Source organism: Ictalurus furcatus, chromosome 25 (assembly GCF_023375685.1).
Source record: "Ictalurus furcatus strain D&B chromosome 25, Billie_1.0, whole genome shotgun sequence".
NCBI classification, from domain to species: Eukaryota; Metazoa; Chordata; class Actinopteri; order Siluriformes; family Ictaluridae; genus Ictalurus; species Ictalurus furcatus.
The window spans coordinates 960,038-976,206 of record NC_071279.1 but is presented as its reverse complement, the minus strand read 5'-3'; the positions used below and the strand labels follow the sequence as shown (position 1 = coordinate 976,206).

Genomic DNA, 16,169 nt, shown 5'->3' with positions numbered 1-16,169 from the left:
CTTGGTAAATATGAGCAAAGAAGGCTGTGAAAAATTGTCTTTATTGTTTAACCTTTTGATCTTCTGTTCAAAGAATTCACAAAAATACTCTGCTCTCATGGATCTCAAACAATCACAAACAAAACACAGGTTTATAAAAAAAATTGTGTTTGTTAAATATGTGTGCAACAATTATTGGCACACCTGTGAATTCATATGAGAAAAATATATTTGAAGTATATTCCCATTGATATCTTACATTTGTTTTAGTACACCTGGGTGATCAAGAACAGGAAATTATTTAACCATGACACAGGGGTATAAATATGAGGTAACACACAGGCCAAATTCCCTTAGTCATTCTTAACAACGGGTAAGAGCAAGGAATATATCTGTGATGTGCAGCAAAAGGTTGTTGAGCTTCACAAAATGGGAAGTGGCTATAATAAAACAGCACAAGCATTGAAAAGGCCCATTTCCACCATCAGGGCAATAATTAAGAAGTTCCAGTCAATTGGAAATGTTATGAATCAACCTGGCATTGGACGTGTGTCTATATCGTCTCAACGCACTGTAAAGAGGATGGTTTGAGTGGCCAAAAAATCTCCAAGGATCACAGATGGAGAACTGCAGAAGTTAGTTGTGTCTTGAGGTCAGAAAGTCTCCAAAGCTACAATCCAAAGTCACCTACATCACCACAAGTTGTTTGGAAGGGTTTCAAGAAAAAAGCCTCTACTCTCATCCAAAAACAAACTCAAGCGTCTTCAGTTTGCGAGACACTACCAGAACTTCAAATGAGATCGGGTTCTATGGTCAAATGAAACCGAAACAGAGCTTTTTGGAAATAAACACCAGAGGTGGTTTTGGTGCACACAGAGAGGTAGCCATATGGAAAAGTACCTCATGCCCACGGTTAAACATGGTGGTGGCTCTTTAATGTTTTGGGTCCGTTTTTCTGCCAGAGGACCTGGACATTTTGTTAGGATACATGGCATCATGGACTCTATCAAATATCAACAGATATTAAATGAAAACCTGACTGCCTCTGCCAGAAAGATTAAAATGGGCCGTGGTTGGATCTTCCAGCAGGAGAATGATCCAAAACATACATCAAAATCAACACAAAAATTATATTTATTTCATAAGACATGGTTAACCTGTAGGACATTTAGTTTAGAATATTAAGCCTCTGCTCATAGCATTTTTATTTATTTATTTAGTTTATTTCAATTTATGCAGACAAAAATGCCCATGCGTTTGCATTATGATTCAGAAATTAAAGTCTTTTCAGTTTTGTTCAAAATATGATGAGAATCGAACTGAATCGTGAAGCCAGTATAGTGAATTGAATCATAACAGGAGTGTACAGTTACACCTCCAGAAATTTCACTTTATGATTTCGGAGTTAGGATAACTGAAGCATTAAATGTGTCTCTCCGCAGGGCAAGAGGCTAATCTGAGAGTAGACCTACTAATGCTACTAACCTTATCTGTCAGATCCTGAACCTTAAGGACTAACTGTGCTTGAATACATTAACTGCCTGTCCAATACTCAGTCTGACAGCAGATCCAAGAGACTGTATACTGCTTTCCTCAGTGCTGCTTTTAACTTTAGGCTAAAAGTCATGGCATCATCCATTAAGTCAGCCCTTATAATGCACAAATACTAAAATATGATACTGGAGTTGATCTGGGAGCAGGTTCAAACACCGGGTGTAAAGCGTCTGATCTCTAGCCTGTTTTTATTGCCCTGTCCAAAGATGTTAAGGATTAACCGCAAAAAAAGCTGAACTTGCTTAAAAAGTGTTTTTACAATGACACAACTAGTTCATGTGGCCAAAACAAGGCTGAGTTCAAATGCAGGGCAATGAGGTCACACATTTCCACTTACAGCAATGACTCGTTATTCTGAAATATCTCCATAGACTTGTCACATAATGGAGAAGAGCAGAATCACTCAAGTAAACAGAAACCTGTGTGGCAGGATGTGGTAATGACGTGACATCAGTGAAACAACATCGCTTATTATTTGTATTATTCTAATACAGACCTTCTCAACCTTTCGTAACTAAAGCCACTCTTTTTTTTTTTGCAAAAAAAAAATTGTCTCTAAGTTGGGAACACTGGTCTGCACTGACAGCTAGATAAAAGGCAGCTAAGCTCCGCCTCTCCCAGCAAAAAGAAAATGCAGAGGGAGAGGGAACGCGGGGTTTTTCCATTTATGCACATTATATTTGAAAAGCAATAAAATACACAGAGTACACAAATCATGTGTCTGTGTTTATTTTCTTGAAAACAACTCCCCCCCCCCCGTGTTGAGAACCACTGTTCTAATACAAATAGATGAATTTATGATGGCTGGAGTAATAGTGGAGCAGTATTCAAAACACACGGCGGGTTTTTTTTTTGTGGATCTGTACTTGCAAGTGCATATCTGCCAAAACTAACACGGAAAACTCCAGTACTCCCTCCGTATTTCAAACTCAATCTTTTCCTTTCGTCAGAGGCAATATTTGGGTTAAAAAAACCAACAATTCAGTTCACTTTTGAACCGTTCAACGCTGCCACACGTACACACGCGGACAGTAAAGGCACAATCGTACAGACTCTTATTCAATGCTCCATAAATAGTCCTAAAAAGGGGGAAATGACACCTTAGAAATAATTTCATGGGACTAAATTATAAGGTTAAAATAAATAAAAATAAAAAAACAGATTTTGGTCAAGAGCTGAGGTTCATTTTCATGCATGGAAAGCTGACCTTAAATACAGCAGAACTGAGGCAAAATAGAGACAGTACATCCAATGCTTTCACCCACTACAGGGAAACGTTTTCATCCATCACATGCATTTTCAGCAACTGTACGAATTCACTCTCATTTGACTGCTGCTCGGCTTAACGACGGAAATTTTCCATAAGCGGAAGTCGAAAAGGGGGTTTGAAGTGAAATCTGCCGTATAGAATTAACTAAATTAGCTAAGTTACTTCTTCACCTGCAGACAAAATGTCAACCGTGTGTCTTTAAGACACTCAGGCTGATGATGTGAACAGACCCAGAAAGACTGAGAGTTCTTACTGTGAACCGACTCTAGACTCGGTGTCAGTGTAAATGTACTCAGTGGTATGTCACTGCTATTGTTCTGAATCAGTGTATGTCCTTACTGAGTCTGTCCCAGGCAGCCAGGCGCCAGGACACCCTGTGCCTCGGCTGTGCGCTGAAGATGCGTCAGCTCCAGCATGTCTACTTGAACATCGGTCACGTGACCCGGCAACGGAGGCAAAACAGACAAAATCTTCTCCACCAGGCTGTCACCATGATGTCCCACAGCTCCTGTGTGAGAGAAAAGGAATCACCATTGGAGTCAAAATGGCTGACGGTGAGCCATCTGAAAACCTTTCAACCTGAGCCCATTAACGAATTATATACATGATGTGAATTTAACTTTATAAACTCTGAAGTACAGTTTCGAAACGGAAGGCCAGAAAAGAAACATGAGAACGAGGGGAAGAGGAGATTTCGACTGATAACTTGTGTATGTGTAACTATGTGTAAGTAATCTTTACATCCTGAATATTGCCAAAAGTTTGTGAACACCTAAGCTTCGCACTCGTGCTTCTTCCCCAAACTCTTGCCACAAAATCGGAAGCACAAAATTGTGGCCAATTGATACCTTTATATGCTGTAGTATTACAATTTCCCAGTTTCATTGGAACTAAGAGGCCCAAACCTGTTCCAGCATGACGATGCCCCTGTGCACAAAGCGAGCTCCATGAAGGCATGGTGTGTTAATGTAGAAGTGGAAGAACTTGGGAGGCCTGATCTCAACCCTGCTGAACACTTACATTTATTCATTTAGCAGATGCTTTTATCCAAAGCTACTTACAAATGAGGAAATACAAGCAAAGCGATATATCAAGTGGAGAACAATACAAGTAGTGCTACCGTACAAAATCGTTTAACTGAGGTCTAGAAAAGCAAAGTGCGCAGAGTGGAGGTGTAAGAGCCAGAGTAAGTGTTTTTAATGATTTGTTTATTAAAGGATAATGTGGGGTTGGGGTTTTAGGGGTTAGTTATGTGTTCATGGAAGAGATGGGTCTTTAACTGTTTTTTGAAGAGAGTGACAGATTCTGCGGTCCGGATTGAGGTTGGAAGTTCATTCCATCACTAATGGAGTTAGTGTGAAGGTTCTGGAAAGGGACCTTGAGCCACGCTGAGTAGGCACGCTGAACACTTTTGGGATGAACTGGAACACCGACTGCACCCGAGGCCTACTCACCAAACATCAATAATGATCTTGTATCTGAATGAACACAAATCCCCAAAGCTGCATGGAAAACTTTGGAAAAGCCTTTGTGGAAGTTCTGAGGTTATGACAGCAGTAAAGAAGGACTACATCTGGAACAGGATGTTCAACAAGCATTTAAATGTGTAAGTGCTGGCCAGGTGTTCACAACCTTTCGCAAATATAATGATGGGACTGCAGTTAGTGCTTGCTATTACTGAGATTTTGGACGGTGCAGTGTAGTACTCAACCTGTCAGATCAAGAGTTCTGTCGATGAAGACCACAGAGGCTTTATGAGCGGAGGACTTCCTCCGGTGTTTAGCCTGTGGATGACTGGCCAGCTCGGCAGCGATCAGGCGACTCAACGGGCCCACGGTGAAGCTCTCTTCTCGCGTGTTGGAGAACTCGAAGAGGGTGTTCAGAGCCGAGACTAGAGCTCGGATCTTAACCTGCAGCTCGTTAGGGAGCGAGTGCATGTCCAGGTCGGTGAGACTCGCGAAGCGCCGTTTCTCCTGCCGCTTGCGGTTGATGGAGAGGAGATCCGTGTCGAGCAGCGGAAACAGATCAGCGAAGGCAGGCGCGATCAGGAGCTGAGAGGAAACCCTGGCGAAGTGCACTGGGGCATGCACGACCTCGGCTGTATACTCAGCATTTCCCATCCACCCGCACAGCTTCTGTTCGAAGCGGGTAAACGCCGCGTTGCCCTCCAGCTCGGCGGAGACTCCGTCAGCGAACAGGTGCAGAGAGTGCGGCACAGCTGTGAACACGACACAGTACCTGAAGCGGCTAAAAGAAACAATGTCCTTTATAATGTCCGCCGTTCTTCCTCTCAGCAGAGTGCTGACCACGAACACCGCTTTGGGCTCGTTGTCCTCGCCAGCTTCAAAGCTGGAAAAGCGCTTGACATTGCGCGCTCCGGCGTCCAACAGAAGAGCAGCCCCTCCGCTCCAGTGCAGGATTTCCGCACACGCCGCGTCCATGAAAACAACCGCTTTGTTTACCTTTGACAGCACCTTCTCCCACATCTGTCCGGGGAAAGACGTGAAAACATCCGCGGACAACATTGTTCCAGAGATTCCGAAAAGAATGGGGAGAAAAAATTGCAGTTAGTTAAACTACCAAAACAAACCATGTGAGTCGCGCGAAGTGACGTAGCGCTGCGATGTCGCACGAGTTATACGTCACACGACTTGGTTTGCAATACCCGGCTGTTTCATAAGTAAATGTTATTCCTGGGTTTCCATAGTTATAAGCACATTTTTCTTGTCATATTTGGAATAAAAGAGACATATTGTATTAAAATATGCCAAGCCTCTATATTTTAAGAGCGGTTTACCCATAAGCTTCATTGAAATGAAATTGCAACATACCTTTTAATTATTTAAACAGTAAAGAAGTATTTTTCTGAATAAACTTTATGCATATCTTATATGTTATTGCGTAAAGTTCAACTAGCAAAGTTTTTTTTTTAATCAAAAATGGACTTTTTAAAAATAAATAAATAAATAAATAAAAAATTGCTAACTGTATTCATCATTGTTCACACTGATAGCATGGTAAATCACCTGTTTTTTTGTTTTGACGCAACCTTCAAAATTCTTCAACATATTTTCCACTCATTTTCTCCCACCAGCAATACTTACTATCTCTAAAGCCCAATTTGCAATTGGTTATATACTTTGTGTCAAAAACATATTATTGAGAGGAGAGGTGTGATAAACAAGGATAAAACAAAACTGTATATATTGACAGGAGAGGTGTGATTGGTAGGATAAAATGGTATATATTGATAGAAGATGTGTGATTAGTAGGATAAAACAGTATACACTGATAGAAGATGTGATTAGTAGGATAAAACAATATACACTGATAGAAGATGTGTGATTAATAAGATAAAATGGCATATATTGATAGATGTGTGATTAGTAGGATAAAACAGTATACACTGATAGAAGATGTGTGATTAGTAGGATAAAACAGTATACACTGATAGAAGATGTGTGATTAGTAGGATAAAACAGTATACACTGATAGATGTGTGATTAGTAGGATAAAACAGTATACACTGATAGAAGATGTGTGATTAGTAGGATAAAACAGTATACACTGATAGATGTGTGATTAGTAGGATAAAACAGTATACACTGATAGAAGATGTGTGATTAGTAGGATAAAGTGGTATATATTGACAGGAGTTGTTTGAACGCCGTTTACTTCCTGCGGCCCTGAAAAACGCTACAGGTCACGTGACGTGCCAAAGCGGCGCGTGTCCTTAGAAACCACGCACCGGCTCTAACTTTGACAGCTGTTTCCACCTGCTAACGACTGCGCCTCAGGAAAAAACCCTATTTCTTCGTTCACTTCGCTTTATCGAAAGTTATTTGTGCCACAGGGCTTTTCCAGGTGGTCAGTCGCTCATAATGTCAACTGGGGAAACGGAAAAAACGACAGGCAACGCTAGTGTGGATGACGAGGATTGGCTTTACGGAGGTGAGGTATAAATGCTGAGAAATGTCGCTAAAAGTACTTAATGTCACCAATTAAATCAAACGCCAACCTGACGCAATCAAAATGCGACTTACTATGTACTAAATAAACCTGATAGCGCAATTACTAAACACTAATGAGGCTTCAGCTGTAGTAATATTATCTGGTGTTTTACCCAACTGTTATTTTTTTCAGTTGCAGGTGTTCATGAGAAGATAACAGAGAGAGAGGGGGAGAGAGTGAGAGAGAGAGGGGGGAGAGAGTGTGAGAAAGGGGGGAGCTGGGGAGAGTGAGAAGGGGGGAGAGAGTGTGTGAAAGGTGGGAGGGCAGGAGAGAGAGTGAGAGAGAGGGGTGGAGGGGGGAGAGATAGAGAGAGGGGGGGAGAGCATGAGAAAGGGGGAGGGCGGGGGAGAGCATGAGAGGGGGAGGGCGGGGGAGAGAGAGAGAGAGAGAGGTGGAGAGCTGGGTCGAGAGAGTGAGAGAGGAGTGAGAGAGAGAGGGGGGAGAGAGAGTGTGAGGGGGGGAGCTGGGGAGAGTGAGAAGGGGGGAGAGAGAGTGTTGAAAGGGGGAGGGCAGGAGAGAGAGTGAGAGAGAGGGGTGGAGGGGGGAGAGATTGAGAGAGAGGGGTGGAGGGGGGAGAGATTGAGAGAGGGGGGAGAGAGTGTGAAAAGGGGGAGGGTGGGGGGGAGAGCATGAGAGGGGGAGGGCGGGGGAGAGAGAGAGAGGTGGAGAGCTGGGTCGAGAGAGTGAAAGAGGGGGGAGAGAGTGAGAGAGAGGAGTGAGAGAGAGAGGGGGGAGGAGAGTGTGAGGGGGGGAGCTGGGGAGAGTGAGAAGGGGGGAGAGAGAGTGTGAAGGGGGAGGGCAGGAGAGAGAGTGAGAGAGAGGGGTGGAGGGGGGGAGAGATTGAGAGAGGGGGGAGAGAGTGTGAAAGGGGGAGGGTGGGGGAGAGAGCGTGGGGGGGGAGAGTGTGAAAGGGGGAGGGCAGGGGAGAGATAGAGAGAGGGGGGGGAGAGCATGAGAAAGGGGGAGGGCGGGGGAGAGAGAGAGAGAGAGGTGGAGAGCTGGGTCGAGAGAGTGAGAGAGGGGGGAGAGAGTGAGAGAGGAGTGAGAGAGAGAGTGGGGAGAGAGTGTGAGGGGGGGGAGCTGGGGAGAGTGAGAAGGGGGGGAGAAGAGAGTGTGAAAGGGGGAGGGCAGGAGAGAGAGTGAGAGAGAGGGGTGGAGGGGGGAGAGATTGAGAGAGGGGGGAGAGAGTGTGAAAGGGGGAGGGTGGGGGAGAGAGCGTGGGGGGGGAGAGGTGTGAAAGGGGGAGGGCAGGGGAGAGAGAGAGAGGGGGTGGAGAGCTGGGTCGAGAGAGAGGGGAGAGAGTGAGAGAGAGGGGGGGAGAGAGGAGTGAGAGAGAGAGAGGGGGGTGAGAGAGTGTGAGAGGGGGGAGCTGGGGAGAGTGAGAAGGGGGGGAGAGAGTGTGAAAGGGGGGGAGGGCAGGAGAGAGAGTGAGAGAGAGGGGTGGAGGGGGAGAGATTGAGAGAGGGGGGAGAGAGTGTGAAAGGGGGAGGGTGGGGGAGAGAGTGTGAGGGGGGGGAGAGAGTGTGAAAGCGGGAGGGCAGGGGGGAGAGAGTGTGAGGGGGGGAGCTGGGGAGAGTGAGAAGGGGGGAGAGAGAGTGTGAAAGGGGGAGGGCAGGAGGGAGAGTGAGAGAGAGGGGTGGAGGGGGGAGAGATTGAGAGAGGGGGGAGAGAGTGTGAAAGGGGGAGGGTGGGGGAGAGAGCGTGGGGGGGGAGAGTGTGAAAGGGGGAGGGCAGGGGAGAGAGAGAGAGGGGTGGAGAGCTGGGTCGAGAGAGAGGGAGAGAGTGAGAGAGAGGGGGGAGAGAGTGAGAGAGAGAGGGGGGAGAGAGTGAGAGAGAGAGGGGGGAGAGAGTGTGAGAAAGGGGGGAGCTGGGGAGAGTGAGAAGGGGGGAGAGAGAGTGTAAAAGGGGGAGGGCAGGAAAGAGAGTGAGAGAGAGGGGTGGGGAGAGAGAGTGTGAAAGGGGGAGGGCAGGAGAGAGAGTGAGAGAGAGGGGTGGAGGGGGGAGAGATTGAGAGAGGGGGGAGAGAGTGTGAAAGGGGGAGGGTGGGGGAGAGAGTGTGAGGGGGGGAGAGAGTGTGAAAGGGGAGGGCAGGGGAGAGAGAGAGAGGGGTGGAGAGCTGGGTCGAGAGAGAGGGAGAGAGTGAGAGAGAGGGGGGAGAGAGTGAGAGAGAGAGGAGGGAGAGAGTGTGAGAAAGGGGGGAGCTGGGGAGAGTGAGAAGGGGGGAGAGAGAGTGTAAAAGGGGGAGGGCAGGAAAGAGAGTGAGAGAGAGGGGTGGAGAGAGAGAGAGGTGGAGAGCTGGGTCGAGAGAGTGAGAGAGGGGGGAGAGAGTGAGAGAGAGAGGGGGGAGAGAATGTGAGAGGGGGGAGCTGGGGAGGGTGGGGGAGAGAGTGTGAGGGGGGGAGAGAGTGTGAAAGGGGGAGGGCAGGGGAGAGAGAGAGAGGGGTGGAGAGCTGGGTCGAGAGAGAGGGAGAGAGTGAGAGAGAGGGGGGAGAGAGTGAGAGAGAGAGGGGGGGAGAGAGCGTGAGAAAGGGGGGAGCTGGGGAGAGTGAGAAGGGGGGAGAGAGAGTGTAAAAGGGGGAGGGCAGGAAAGAGAGTGAGAGAGAGGGGTGGAGAGAGAGAGAGGTGGAGAGCTGGGTCGAGAGAGTGAGAGAGAGTGGGGAGAGAATGTGAGAGGGGGGAGCTGGGGAGAGTGAGAAGGGGGGAGAGAGAGTGTGAAAGGGGGAGGGCAGGGGAGGGTGGGGGAGAGAGTGTGAAAGGGGAAGGGCAGGAGAGAGAGTGAGAGAGAGGGGTGGAGGGGGGAGAGATTGAGAGAGGGGGGGAGAGAGTGTGAAAGGGGGAGGGTGGGGGAGTGTGAAAGGGGGAGGGCAGGGGAGAGAGAGAGAGAGGGGTGGAGAGCTGGGTCGAGAGAGAGGGAGAGAGTGAGAGAGAGGGGGGAGAGAGAGGAGTGAGAGAGAGAGGGGGAGAGAGTGTGAGAAAGGGGGGAGCTGGGGGGAGCTGGGGAGAGTGAGAAGGGGGGAGAGAGAGTGTGAAAGGGGGAGGGCAGGGGAGGGTGGGGGAGAGAGTGTGAGGGGGGAGAGAGTGTGAAAGGGGGAGGGCAGGGGAGAGAGAGAGAGGGGTGGAGAGCTGGGTCGAGAGAGAGGGAGAGAGGGGGAGAGAGTGTGAGAAAGGGGGGAGCTGGGGGGAGCTGGGGAGAGTGAGAAGGGGGGAGAGAGAGTGTGAAAGGGGGAGGGTGGGGGAGGGCAGGGGAGGGTGGGGGGAGAGAGTGTGAGGGGGGGGAGAGAGTGTGAAAGGGGAAGGGCAGGAGAGAGAGTGAGAGAGAGGGGTGGAGGGGGGAGAGATTGAGAGAGGGGGGAGAGAGTGTGAAAGGGGGAGGGTGGGGGAGAGAGTGTGAGGGGGGGAGAGAGTGTGAAAGGGGGAGGGCAGGGGAGAGAGAGAGAGAGAGGGGTGGAGAGCTGGGTCGAGAGAGGGAGAGAGTGAGAGAGAGGGGGGAGAGAGAGGAGTGAGAGAGAGAGGGGGAGAGAGTGTGAGAAAGGGGGGAGCTGGGGGGAGCTGGGGAGAGTGAGAAGGGGGGAGAGAGAGTGTGAAAGGGGGAGGGTGGGGGAGCGAGTGTGAGGGGGGAGAGAGTGTGAAAGGGGGAGGGCAGGGGAGAGAGAGAGAGGGGTGGAGAGCTGGGTCGAGAGAGAGGGAGAGAGGGGGAGAGAGTGTGAGAAAGGGGGGAGCTGGGGGGAGCTGGGGAGAGTGAGAAGGGGGGAGAGAGAGTGTGAAAGGGGGAGGGCAGGGGAGGGTGGGGGAGAGAGTGTGAGGGGGGGAGAGAGTGTGAAAGGGGGGAGGCAGGGGAGAGAGAGAGAGGGGTGGAGAGCTGGGTCGAGAGAGAGGGAGAGAGTGAGAGAGAGGGGGGAGAGGGAGGGTGGGGGAGAGAGTGTGAGGGGGGGGAGAGAGTGTGAAAGGGGAAGGGCAGGAGAGAGAGTGAGAGAGAGGGGTGGAGGGGGGAGAGATTGAGAGAGGGGGGAGAGAGTGTGAAAGGGGGAGGGTGGGGGAGAGAGTGTGAGGGGGGGAGAGAGTGTGAAAGGGGGAGGGGCAGGGGAGAGAGAGAGAGAGAGGGGTGGAGAGCTGGGTCGAGAGAGAGGGAGAGAGTGAGAGAGAGGGGGGAGAGAGAGGAGTGAGAGAGAGAGGGGGAGAGAGTGTGAGAAAGGGGGGAGCTGGGGGGAGCTGGGGAGAGTGAGAAGGGGGGAGAGAGAGTGTGAAAGGGGGAGGGCAGGGGAGGGTGGGGGAGCGAGTGTGAGGGGGGGAGAGAGTGTGAAAGGGGGAGGGGAGGGGGGGGAGAGAGTGTGAAAGGGGGAGGGTGGGGGAGAGAGTGTGAGGGGGGGAGAGAGTGTGAAAGGGGGGAGGGCAGGGGAGAGAGAGAGAGAGAGGGGTGGAGAGCTGGGTCGAGAGAGAGGGAGAGAGTGAGAGAGAGGGGGGAGAGGGGGGAGAGATTGAGAGAGAGGGAGAGAGTGAGAGAGAGGGGGGAGAGGGGAGGGTGGGGGAGAGAGTGTGAGGGGGGGGAGAGAGTGTGAAAGGGGAAGGGCAGGAGAGAGAGTGAGAGAGAGGGGTGGAGGGGGGAGAGATTGAGAGAGGGGGGGAGAGAGTGTGAAAGGGGGAGGGTGGGGGAGAGAGTGTGAGGGGGGGAGAGAGTGTGAAAGGGGGGAGGGCAGGGGAGAGAGAGAGAGAGAGGGGTGGAGAGCTGGGTCGAGAGAGAGGGAGAGAGTGAGAGAGAGGGGGGGAGAGAGAGGAGTGAGAGAGAGAGGGGGAGAGAGTGTGAGAAAGGGGGGAGCTGGGGGGAGCTGGGGAGAGTGAGAAGGGGGGGAGAGAGAGTGTGAAAGGGGGAGGGCAGGGGAGGGTGGGGGAGCGAGTGTGAGGGGGGGAGAGAGTGTGAAAGGGGGAGGGGAGGGGGGAGAGAGTGTGAAAGGGGGAGGGTGGGGGAGAGAGTGTGAGGGGGGGAGAGAGTGTGAAAGGGGGAGGGCAGGGGAGAGAGAGAGAGAGAGGGGTGGAGAGCTGGGTCGAGAGAGAGGGAGAGAGTGAGAGAGAGGGGGGAGAGGGGGGGAGACATTGAGAGAGGGGGGAGAGAGTGTGAAAGGGGGAGGGTGGGGGAGAGAGTGTGAGGGGGGGAGAGAGTGTGAAAGGGGGAGGGCAGGGGAGAGAGAGAGAGAGAGGGGTGGAGAGCTGGGTCGAGAGAGAGGGAGAGAGTGAGAGAGAGGGGGGAGAGAGAGGAGTGAGAGAGAGAGGGGGAGAGAGTGTGAGAAAGGGGGGAGCTGGGGGGAGCTGGGGAGAGTGAGAAGGGGGGAGAGAGAGTGTGAAAGGGGGAGGGCAGGGGAGGGTGGGGGAGCGAGTGTGAGGGGGGGAGAGAGTGTGAAAGGGGGAGGGGAGGGGGGAGAGAGTGTGAAAGGGGGAGGGTGGGGGAGAGAGTGTGAGGGGGGGAGAGAGTGTGAAAGGGGGAGGGCAGGGGAGAGAGAGAGAGAGAGGGGTGGAGAGCTGGGTCGAGAGAGAGGGAGAGAGTGAGAGAGAGGGGGGGAGAGAGAGGAGTGAGAGAGAGAGGGGGAGAGAGTGTGAGAAAGGGGGGAGCTGGGGGGAGCTGGGGAGAGTGAGAAGGGGGGAGAGAGAGTGTGAAAGGGGGAGGGCAGGGGAGGGCAGGGGAGGGTGGGGGAGCGAGTGTGAGGGGGGGAGAGAGTGTGAAAGGGGGAGGGTGGGGGAGAGAGTGTGAGGGGGGGAGAGAGTGTGAAAGGGGGAGGGCAGGGGAGAGAGAGAGAGAGAGGGGTGGAGAGCTGGGTCGAGAGAGAGGGAGAGAGTGAGAGAGAGGGGGGAGAGAGAGGAGTGAGAGAGAGAGGGGGAGAGAGTGTGAGAAAGGGGGGAGCTGGGGGGAGCTGGGGAGAGTGAGAAGGGGGGAGAGAGAGTGTGAAAGGGGGAGGGCAGGGGAGGGTGGGGGAGCGAGTGTGAGCGGGGGAGAGAGTGTGAAAGGGGGAGGGGAGGGGGGAGAGAGTGTGAAAGGGGGAGGGTGGGGGGAGAGAGTGTGAGGGGGGGAGAGAGTGTGAAAGGGGGAGGGCAGGGGAGAGAGAGAGAGAGAGGGGTGGAGAGCTGGGTCGAGAGAGAGGGAGAGAGTGAGAGAGAGGGGGGGAGAGAGAGGAGTGAGAGAGAGAGGGGGAGAGAGTGTGAGAAAGGGGGGAGCTGGGGGGAGCTGGGGAGAGTGAGAAGGGGGGAGAGAGAGTGTGAAAGGGGGAGGGCAGGGGAGGGTGGGGGAGCGAGTGTGAGGGGGGGAGAGAGTGTGAAAGGGGGAGGGCAGGGGAGAGAGAGAGAGGGGTGGAGAGCTGGGTCGAGAGAGAGGGAGAGAGGGGGAGAGAGTGTGAGAAAGGGGGGAGCTGGGGGGAGCTGGGGAGAGTGAGAAGGGGGGAGAGAGAGTGTGAAAGGGGGAGGGCAGGGGAGGGTGGGGGAGAGAGTGTGAGGGGGGGAGAGAGTGTGAAAGGGGGAGGGCAGGGGAGAGAGAGAGAGGGGTGGAGAGCTGGGTCGAGAGAGAGGGAGAGAGTGAGAGAGAGGGGGGAGAGAGAGGAGTGAGAGAGAGAGGGGGGAGAGAGTGTGAGAAAGGGGGGAGCTGGGGAGGACAGGGGAGGGTGGGGGAGAGAGAGAGAGGGGTGGAGAGCTGGGTCGAGAGAGAGGGAGAGAGTGAGAGAGAGGGGGGAGAGAGAGGAGTGAGAGAGAGAGGGGGGAGAGCTGGGTCGAGAGAGTGAGAGAGAGGGGGGGAGAGAGAGGAGTGAGAGAGAGGGGGGGAGAGAGTGTGAAAGGGGGAGGGCAGGGGAGGGTGGGGGAGAGAGTGTGAGGGGGGGAGAGAGTGTGAAAGGGGGAGGGCAGGGGAGAGAGAGAGAGGGATGGAGAGCTGGGTCGAGAGAGAGGGAGAGAGTGAGAGAGAGGGGGGGAGAGAGAGGAGTGAGAGAGAGAGGGGGGAGAGAGTGTGAGAAAGGGGGGAGCTGGGGAGGGCAGGGGAGGGTGGGGGAGAGAGAGAGAGGGGTGGAGAGCTGGGTCGAGAGAGAGGGAGAGAGTGAGAGAGAGGGGGGAGAGAGAGGAGTGAGAGAGAGAGGGGGGAGAGAGTGTGAGAAAGGGGGGAGCTGGGTGGGGGAGAGAGTGTGAGGGGGGGAGAGAGTGTGAAAGGGGGAGGGCAGGGGAGAGAGAGAGAGGGGTGGAGAGCTGGGTCGAGAGAGAGGGAGAGAGTGAGAGAGAGGGGGGAGAGAGAGGAGTGAGAGAGAGAGGGGGGAGAGAGTGTGAGAAAGGGGGGAGCTGGGGAGGACAGGGGAGGGTGGGGGAGAGAGAGAGAGGGGTGGAGAGCTGGGTCGAGAGAGAGGGAGAGAGTGAGAGAGAGGGGGGGAGAGAGAGGAGTGAGAGAGAGAGGGGGGAGAGCTGGGTCGAGAGAGTGAGAGAGAGGGGGGAGAGAGAGGAGTGAGAGAGAGGGGGGGAGAGAGTGTGAAAGGGGGAGGGCAGGGGAGGGTGGGGGAGAGAGTGTGAGGGGGGGAGAGAGTGTGAAAGGGGGAGGGCAGGGGAGAGAGAGAGAGGGATGGAGAGCTGGGTCGAGAGAGAGGGAGAGAGTGAGAGAGAGGGGGGAGAGAGAGGAGTGAGAGAGAGAGGGGGGAGAGAGTGTGAGAAAGGGGGGAGCTGGGGAGGGCAGGGGAGGGTGGGGGAGAGAGAGAGAGGGGTGGAGAGCTGGGTCGAGAGAGAGGGAGAGAGTGAGAGAGAGGGGGGAGAGAGAGGAGTGAGAGAGAGAGGGGGGAGAGAGTGTGAGAAAGGGGGGAGCTGGGGAGGGCAGGGGAGGGTGGGGGAGAGAGTGTGAGGGGGGGAGAGAGTGTGAAAGGGTGAAAGGGGGAGGGCAGGGGAGAGAGAGAGGGGGTGGAGAGCTGGGTCGAGAGAGAGGGAGAGAGTGAGAGAGAGGAGTGAGAGAGAGAGGGGGGAGAGAGTGTGAGAAAGGGGGAGGGCAGGAAAGAGAGTGAGAGAGAGGGGTGGAGAGAGAGAGAGGGGTGGAGAGCTGGGTCGAGAGAGAGGGAGAGAGTGAGAGAGAGGGGGGAGAGAGTGTGAGAGGGGGGAGCTGGGGAGAGTGAGGAGGGGGGAGAGAGAGGAGTGAGAGAGAGAGGGGGGAGAGAGCGTGAGAAAGGGGGGAGCTGGGGAGGGCAGGGGAGGGTGGGGGAGAGAGTGTGAGGGGGGGGGAGAGAGTGTGAAAGGGGGAGGGCAGGGGAGAGAGAGAAAGGGGTGGAGAGCTGGGTCGAGAGAGAGGGAGAGAGTGAGAGAGAGGGGGGAGAGAGAGGAGTGAGAGAGAGGGGGGAGAGAGTGTGAGAAAGGGGGGAGCTGGGGAGAGTGAGAAGGGGGGAGAGAGAGTGTAAAAGGGGGAGGGCAGGAAAGAGAGTGAGAGAGAGGGGTGGAGAGAGAGAGAGGTGGAGAGCTGGGTCGAGAGAGTGTGAGAGGGGGGAGCTGGGGAGAGTGAGAAGGGGGGAGAGAGAGTGTGAAAGGGGGAGGGCAGGAGAGATAGTGAGAGAGAGGGGTGGAGGGGGGAGAGATTGAGAGAGGGGGGAGAGAGTGTGAAAGGGGGAGGGGAGGGCAGGGGAGGGTGGGGGAGAGAGTGTGAAAGGGGGAGGGTGGGGGAGAGAGTGTGAGAGGGGGGAGAGAGTGTGAAAGGGGGAGGGCAGGGGAGAGAGAGAGAGGGGTGGAGAGCTGGGTCGAGAGAGAGGGAGAGAGTGAGAGAGAGGGGGGAGAGAGTGAGAGAGAGGAGTGAGAGAGAGAGGGGGGAGAGAGTGTGAGAGAGAGGGGTGGAGGGGGGAGAGATTGAGAGAGAGGGGTGGAGGGGGGAGAGATTGAGAGAGGGGGGAGAGAGTGTGAAAGGGGGAGGGCAGGAGAGAGAGTGAGAGAGAGGGGTGGGGAGAGAGAGTGTGAAAGGGGGAGGGCAGGAGAGATAGTGAGAGAGAGGGGTGGAGGGGGGAGAGATTGAGAGAGGGGGGAGAGAGTGTGAAAGGGGGAGGGTGGGGGAGAGAGTGTGAGAGGGGGGAGAGAGTGTGAAAGGGGGAGGGCAGGGGAGAGAGAGAGAGGGGTGGAGAGCTGGGTCGAGAGAGAGGGAGAGAGTGAGAGAGAGGGGGGAGAGAGTGAGAGAGGAGTGAGAGAGAGAGGGGTGGAGGGGGGAGAGATTGAGAGAGAGGGGTGGAGGGGGGAGAGATTGAGAGAGGGGGGAGAGAGTGTGAAAGGGGGAGGGCAGGAGAGAGAGTGAGAGAGAGGGGTGGGGGGGAGAGCATGAGAAAGGGGGAGGGCGGGGGAGAGCATGAGAAAGGGGGAGGGCGGGGGAGAGAGAGATGGG

General features: G+C 53.9%; 3 protein-coding genes across 6 annotated transcripts in view; 1 reads left to right on the top strand and 2 right to left on the bottom strand.

Moving 5' to 3' along the window:
* Nucleotides 1–5,551, bottom strand: part of LOC128600974 (sec1 family domain-containing protein 2-like) — an 82,512-nt gene extending 76,961 nt beyond the window's left edge. Inside the window, exons 1-2 of the mRNA XM_053613799.1 lie at nt 4,515–5,551; nt 3,143–3,311 (exon numbers count right to left, since the gene is read on the bottom strand). Of these exons, the coding sequence (XP_053469774.1) occupies nt 3,143–3,311; nt 4,515–5,328 (983 nt within the window). The 5' untranslated portion in view covers nt 5,329–5,551. The remainder of the gene's footprint in view (nt 1–3,142; nt 3,312–4,514) is intronic.
* Nucleotides 1–16,169, bottom strand: part of gmds (GDP-mannose 4,6-dehydratase) — a 300,682-nt gene that overhangs the window by 183,248 nt on the left and 101,265 nt on the right. The window lies entirely within an intron of this gene.
* The window catches only part of LOC128600975 (pre-mRNA 3'-end-processing factor FIP1-like), a 43,259-nt gene continuing 33,279 nt past the window's right edge, over nt 6,190–16,169 (top strand). For both annotated transcript variants that reach the window (XM_053613801.1, XM_053613800.1), the window contains exon 1: nt 6,190–6,754. In XM_053613801.1, coding sequence (XP_053469776.1) covers nt 6,685–6,754 — 70 coding nt within the window. In that variant the 5' untranslated portion in view covers nt 6,190–6,684. The remainder of the gene's footprint in view (nt 6,755–16,169) is intronic.